Raw genomic sequence first — 8,157 nt, forward strand, 5'->3', positions numbered from 1 at the left:
CAAGACTCTGCCAATATGAGTTAGCTGCTATCATGTGAATTTCATTTTATTCTATGTATATAATCATATACCTTACACCCGACGTGAGGTATAAAGCAAAACATCATAGCTCTGATTTTTCACATAGCGGGTAATTAAAATAATAAATTTTATGACAAGCATTCTTCCAATGGATATATTTAACTATATATATATATTTGTATTCCACCTATGACAATATACACTCCCGTATTTCAAGTAATTGAACGTGAAAATGTAGAAAATACTGTCATGAATCGACCTAGAAGTATCACAAAATTCTTCAGTGCTGGATAAAATATTTTGGAGCAGCATTGCAATGAACATCAAATCAATCTAAATATTTATATATATATATATATATATATATATATATATATATATATATATATATATATATATATATTACACTGTGTTATCAGAGCTTACTAAAAATAAACTAAACGAGGAAGGTTTAAAAATAATATAAATATCCAAATAAATTTAGAAGTACCTTTCAAGCCATCATACTGAAAGGAGTAAAATGAGGAGAATAGTGAAGTACAAATGATTAATCAAATACAACAGAAAAGTTCAAAAATTTTCAAAATGAAGTTGAAATGAATCATACATCAGAACGAAAATGAGGAAAACGATATTACACAAGAACCATTTCGCATTAAACAAAGACATGCTTTACTCAATACAATATGTGCTGGGTAACATTGCGCAAATGTTTTATTCAATTTATACATTTTCTTTATCCACAAATATTGTTTTCTCATTAAAAATATTTTCGTATACGCATCGCTCTAAGACGAAATATTGAGATTTACAGGCCAAGCGATATCTTAGGACAAAATTCCGATATGTTCAAATGAAATTTTACAATTTAATGTCTTTATGTTGCACATACGTGTCTACACGTATCTAAACGTGCACGCGATGTGTTGTGAATATATAGCAAGACAAGGGTAAGACAACATAAATGTCGACACACTTTGCATGTAATTTGAAAAATGTGTGAAAAATTATTTATTAGCATTAAACCAACGCTGAACACTTGACGTCAGTAAAAAAAACATAGTAATGAAGGAAAATTTCTGCCTATAGACATATCTTACATTTCTTACAAAACTTTTATGTAAAACTTTAACAATGACAGAGCAAGAACATTCATTGGCCATGTCAAATATGCTATAGTTATATGAATAATAGTTCAACTACGTTTAGAAATGGACTTGGCTATGGTATTAGTGTAAACAAATACAATATAATACCACAAAGTCTGCAACGCATGCCAAATTCGATTGTTTCAAGCACTAGAACATTGTAATTATTTGGGATTATTAAACACGTATATCAAATGGAACTCAATGTCTGAACTTGATCACTTAATTAAAATTCACGCATTTCGTTGCAAATGGTTATCTAAATAGGCTGAGAATTCCACAATGGCATGACAACTTGTTGGTCTAGATTGGAGTGCGTAATATTTTATTCCTTCTAAAATTTAAAGATACTTAATATAGCATATTATGGTTAGTACGTTTCAACTGATTCACTGATAATAAAGCGCAAATATAAAATAGAGAGAAAATGGAATATATTCTCAGTAAATGATTGTCAAGTTTATGTTTCACGCGCAGGAAATATTGTGTCGCCTGTATTGGGATGTAAAGCGCGATGAATAAAAATTTTAAGTGTTAACATTTTTAAAAACAACTGATTCCATCTGAGACAACACAAGATTTTATATAATGTTCATGTGACGCAGATTTGGTCTTGACTGAATATTTTATTAGAAATTTATTTGAGTATTAAAATTCGATAATCTCACACTGAGATTATGGTTGAATACATCTCAACTCGACACGGCTTAGAATATATAATTACCTAAATGAGTACCACAACATATACGGGCCCTTATACCACCTTCTCCAATAGCGATAATCATAATTCAAGTAATACCAGCATCGGTATATATGCTGACTTTAAATTTTTGCAAGAACAATATTAGCTCGCCGACAAAGAAGTTTGCATTGAATAATACAATAAGTCTGTAACTAACTCACCTCTGACCCGTCTTGTAACGGGACAGGATTCAACTAGTTTCGCTTTGTCGGGGTCAGTTTCAGAAGACGACGCTTTGTCGACTTCAATTAGTTATTCTTTTTATGGAAGCAATTGGACTTACTACGGTGAATTTGACCCCATTTCCACTCACTCCCTGATATATCATCTTCTGAACCAGACGCTCTACTTTCTCTGACACTGTGGAAGTATACGCTGTGGCTGACGAGTTGTCCCCGCTTCATCCTTGCCATTAGAATGTGAATAGAAGATTCGTTTTGCCTGAGTCATACAGGCCTTATTTGCGTTTCAGACACAGCTTTAGTAAGTTGTCTTCTCATCACTGCTAATATTCTGGCCATTGAACATGCTTTCCCAGTGAATTTATGGCAATGCATAAAATAAACTGGTTATTGCGAAAATGACATGCCAATTAACGCGTGTTTTAGGTCACGGGATGAAAATAATTTTATTTGTATTTTTTCAATTCTGGACTAACCACTATTGTAAGAAATACCGATAAATAATTCTGAAGTTCGCAGGCAAACATGATTCGCAATGAACGGCCTCAAATTGGAAAATATCAGTGTGAAGACGACGGTGCTCAACTTTTCTTATATTTTGATGAACTCGAAAATAGTGAAGTAAATAGGAACGGTAATGTAATTTAGAGCGAGGCATCCGATAGTTTCACATTTTTAAATTGAAATGCACGACATGTTGTTTCTGCAGATTTTTTTTGGCTGTCGGTGAACATAGCTTACTGCCGATATTTTTTTTTTTGAATAACAATTCAAATTCCTATATAAGAAGATGAGGCGGTTCTAATATTTATGTTTGGCATTAGAAAAATTACAGCAAGTTACTTCTGAAATGGTACATCTCCCATAGAGTGAACCTTTCAGTGAAAATTATGTACGTCTTTCCGAAGATATCTCCATATTGGTTGGTAATGTATAGAAAAACGTGAAGTTAGAAAAACAGTTTTGGGGAGTTTTATATTTAGGATAAAGTATAAAGAACAACATTTGCGGATATTCCGACATGTGACAACATAAACTTCAGAACTTCATTTACCTCTTATCAGTGTAAAGCAACGACTAGGCGTTAAGTCCGTTGACTCGCCAATAATTTCATATTTTATTGAGTAGAACGCACTAGTAATGTAACAATTTGATCCGAAATGGCATTTTAAGTCAACTCAATAAAATATGAAATTATATATATATACCTCTCATTTATATATGCCTGACAAAAAAGCAGATGCACAGAATAATAAATTTGTTAAACGCGTAAAAAATAGGCTTGCACGTAATTTACGGATTTACGGAATTACTGAATTATTTCGAGTTACGGAAGCGAATTTACGAATTACGTAAATTCGTAATTATTGGTGGAGCACTTTCGCGATTGAAACGAGCTCTCTTCAGAGCAGTCAGTTCCGTCGATTGTAAAAAATTAAAGTTTAAAAAGTAGAAGAAGTTAGATTTCCGGTATTCGCAGCCGTTTTTCTCTCTCTTGTTACGCAGATGGAGAAGGCATAACGCGTTGCCATTTACTAACCTATTATCAACTTATCTAGAATGGCAAGTGTACATATTAAGCGTAGATATGGGATAGAATTGTGTTGAGACCGATGGACGCCAACACACCTGGTTTCAACTTCTTCGGGTGAAATGACTAAAGAATGTAAGAGATCAACTTACCAAACATGGTCTATTTGTAAATGCCGTGATAATTAACGTCGCGCTTATCAAACAGCAATATGACGACGGAAGAGAAATTGCGTAATGAATCGACGCAACTTAGTCTTTTCGGCATCGGTAAAGCGATTCAGACGGCAGAGAAACAACAAAAAGACGGGATTTCCCATGTTTATTCTGCGCGAGATCCATTTTCTATTACAAAATCTTGATACTCTGTTACTGGTTTTATCGTTATATATTTGTCCGGACTTGGCCTTGTTTTCACAATGCCTCGCACTATCTCGGCCAAATATGTCTTTACAAAATCTTTAAGTCTTTACCAAATGCGGCAACTTATTTTGATTTATCGTCGACTCAAATACCACCGGCACTCGACCAAACTTGTGTCAATCTTAGCCGATAGGATTGTCGACTTGAGTTAGAAAAGTAAATTAATATTTTCGTGAGTGCAAAATAAATGTCACAAAATGCATTGTTTTGCGATATAACTTTGTATTTTCGGAGAAGGCATGTCATATAAGTACGGTATTTAAATTATGCGCAAATAATTAATATTTGATCTAAATTTATCGCAAATAATGTTATAACATTTAGGCCGCGAAATGATTTAATGTGAAATGAAGCATGGTAATCGGAATATCGTCAATAAGTCGGCATCAATAATTATTATAAAATGCTAACTAGGTAGTAAAGTCGGATAATGTAAAAAACGGTACAATAACAAGTCTTCGTCGCGAGGCAAGCGCAAGTATAATCAAACGAGAGAATACGCTCGTCGTTGATTTATAAATTAGAAACCCGGAATTTTTATTTAATACGAAACTCGTATTAATACGTTAATACGATTTTAAAAAAGTCAACTATCGTTTCATAAATATATTACCACTTACCAGTGTTGGTAATGATGAAATTGATCGCATAAAATTGGGTGATAAGGTTGATAAAGGAAAATCAAAGCTAACACAAAAGATAAAAATCAGAATAAAATTAATTTAAATTCACTCCTTGATATTTGTATTTAGCATCTGTCGCCGGCGTGTAGTACTGGCGGAAATATGAAAACCAAACCGTCTCAACTGTCGATGTCCCATTCGGAATAGAAGTGGATTAAATTGGTTGTTATGATAGGTTTAAAAGTGTGAAAAAAATATCGCAATTACGGGGTCATTACGTAATCGATTTGGCCGTAATTACGGAATTGATTTTTGTCAATTACGTGCAAGCCTAGTAAAAAATGATATCGAAAAAATGATATCTGCTGCAACAATGACCAACACTATTGAGTTAGACGACGTTACAAATTTGGTGTCTGTTCTCGAAAGTACAGTCCTTAAGACTTTACGCATCGAGATACCTGCCATCATTGAACAACATATTGAGAAACATCTAGAAAGATCTACTTTTGACTCGACACATGCCATCACCAACAGTGCATGCTTAGAAGAATCTTTAACATCTTTGAAAGACTCTATAAACGAGATCAAAACAGAAGTAACATCCTTCGGTCTAATCAAAAATGAGATTCATGAAATAAAAGAGAGCCAGCACTTCATGTCAAAAAAGTTTGATGAGCTTTGTTCCAGCCAAAGTGAGCTCAAAAAATTAGCAATCAAAACAAAAAAAAGAGTGGCTGACCTAGAAAATCTAGTACAAGAACTAGAGGAGGAAATTGACATTTTAACAGAGCGACAGCAAGACCATGAACGTCGCTCCAGACTTGATAACCTGGAATTCCACAACATACCATTCTCAACCGGTGAAAACTGTGAAAATCTGATTACCGACTTGTGTAAAAAAATTGATGTCCCCATACAATCATTCGACATCTCAAACTGCCATAGATTATCAAAAAATAATAAAAAAAAACCATCACCAATAATTGCCAAATTTATCAATAGAAAAACGAGAGACCGAATAATAAAGAATCGAAGCAAAATCAAATCACTTGACATTTCAACAGTTTTTCCAAAAATCTCCAGGTCAACCAAAGTATTTGTCATCGAAAATCTTTCGGATACCAATAAAGACCTATTTTTTAAAGCCAGGGATTTAAAGCGTGCTTGTGGATATAAATTTTTATGGACAAATAATGGAAGAGTTCTTATCAAAAAGAACCTGGATACTGCTACCATCCCCATAATCACTGAAGATGATCTGCTTTTAATAAAGTAGGTTATTATATGATATTCATGTCTATTTATTAACTTTTAATATTATCAAGTGTATATATATCCATTTTTCATATTCTCCCTAAGATAAATGGCTAATATTTCTAATTGTCTATGTGACAACATAGAAGTTTCAAATTTGAATGATATTCCAGTTGATATTGATTTAACAATTATTCACATCAACATTCGATCAATTCAAAAAAATATTGACCCATTAATTGAACTGTTGTCAAAATTCACTATTCCCCCTCATATAATAGCAATTAGTGAAACAAAATTACATACCGGTAATAGTCACTCCTCCAATATAAGCATTGATGGATACAGATTCATTCATACCCCTTCTGCTTCAAAAGCAGGGGGTGTGGGTGCCTTCATCAGAAACGACATTACTTATTGTGAAGTTAGTGACTATCAACTCAATTATCCAAATTCTGAAGACTTATGGTTCGAAATTAGCCTAACAAATGAATTCAATAATATGAGCATTGGCATCATTTATAAACATCCGAGAAGTGATATTCCTGAATTTACAAGCATTGTTGAAAACTGCATGTCAAAATTATCTAAAAAACATTTTATAATAGTGGGAGATCTTAATATCAATTTACTCGCATCAAATACCAACACCCAAATTGCATCTTATTCTGATATGCTTACTTCCTATAATGCTATTTCTCTCATTTCAAAGCCTACTAGAGTTACACGTAGCTCTTCCACTCTTATAGACCACATGTATTCAAACATGACAGATGTGCAAGTTAATTCATATGTGATATCATCTGATATCACTGATCATTTTCCCATAATGTGCTGTCTTAAAGGCATTAAACCATCCACTATAAATGATGTCATATTATCAAGGGATATGTCTTCATTCTCTATCGATGAATTTCGGTCAGATATACTACACATAGTTGATGAACGCTTTGTCGCGTTAAACTTGAATTGTCATAATTTTGATAGACTATTTGCAGAATTTATGCATTCTATTGCTTGCCTAATCAACCGCCATGCCCCATTGAGACCACTGTCACGTCGACAAATAAAGATAAAGCAAAAACCGTGGATAAATAAAAAATTACGTGACAGCATCTGTTTAAGACATAAGATGTTCAAATCTCACCACTTATGCGGCAATAGTTCTCAATCCTCATACTATAAAAAATATCGCAATTCACTAACACATGCCATTGAAGATGCCAAACAAATGTATTTTCAAAAATTGATTGCCCAAAACAAAGGCAACCCCAAGTGTACTTGGCGAATTGTTAATCAAATAGCATCTACTAAAAATAAAAAAACCAAAAGTGTTAATGAAATTGATTTGGAAAATGGCAGAACCATTAAAGATAAGTCCTTGATTGCACAAGAATTCAATAAATATTTTTCCACTGTTGGGTCCAACCTTGGTACTAAATTCTCCAATGATATGGATGGCTTTAAAATATTTCTAAGCAAGCGTGTAAATCAATCCATATTCTTAAGTCCTGCAACAGTGAATGAACTGACCATGGAAATAGTATGCCTCAATGAGGATAAAGCGGTTGGCGCTGACAACATTCCCAGTCGTTTCCTTAAGTATGTGGCAGACATCATAGCACCTTGTATAACTGAGTTTTTTAATAATTCACTTCGATTGGGGATATTTCCATCTTCACTGAAAATTGCCAGAGTAATTCCAATCTTCAAATCTGGTAATACAAAACAAATTTCAAATTACAGACCTATATCCATATTATCTGCTGTTGATAAGGTTTTTGAACGTCTAATTTACAGGAGGCTAATGGACTTCTTTACAAAGCACGATGTTATAAATAAATCACAGTTCGGTTTTCAAAGCAATCACTCCACGTCACATGCCATCTTAGATACTATTTCTCATATATATGATAAATTAGAGAGGAAAGAATATGTCAGTGCAACATTTCTCGACCTTAAAAAAGCTTTTGATACTGTCAACCACAAAATTTTAATGTATAAGTTGTGGCATTACGGTATTAGGGGGGTAGCAAATCAACTCCTTACTAGTTATTTGACAAGTAGAACTCAATATGTTCAAATAGGTACATATTGCTCCTCTGTCTTACCTGTGACCCATGGGGTTCCCCAGGGTTCGTCCTTGGGTCCGGCTCTGTTCTTAATTTATATTAATGATCTTGCATGTAGCTCCACTCTATTTTCCAAATTATTCGCTGACGATACGAACC

General features: G+C 33.6%; 1 protein-coding gene across 1 annotated transcript; it reads left to right on the plus strand.

Annotated features, from left to right (window-relative positions):
• Positions 1-5,024: 5,024 nt before the first annotated feature.
• On the plus strand, positions 5,025-5,948 carry LOC144424433 (uncharacterized). Its single transcript, XM_078113774.1, has one exon. The coding sequence runs from the start codon at positions 5,025-5,027 to the stop codon at positions 5,946-5,948; it is 924 nt and encodes a 307-aa protein (XP_077969900.1).
• The last annotated feature ends 2,209 nt before the right edge of the window (positions 5,949-8,157 follow it).

Source organism: Styela clava, chromosome 6 (genome assembly GCF_964204865.1).
Source record: "Styela clava chromosome 6, kaStyClav1.hap1.2, whole genome shotgun sequence".
NCBI lineage: Eukaryota > Metazoa > Chordata > Ascidiacea > Stolidobranchia > Styelidae > Styela > Styela clava.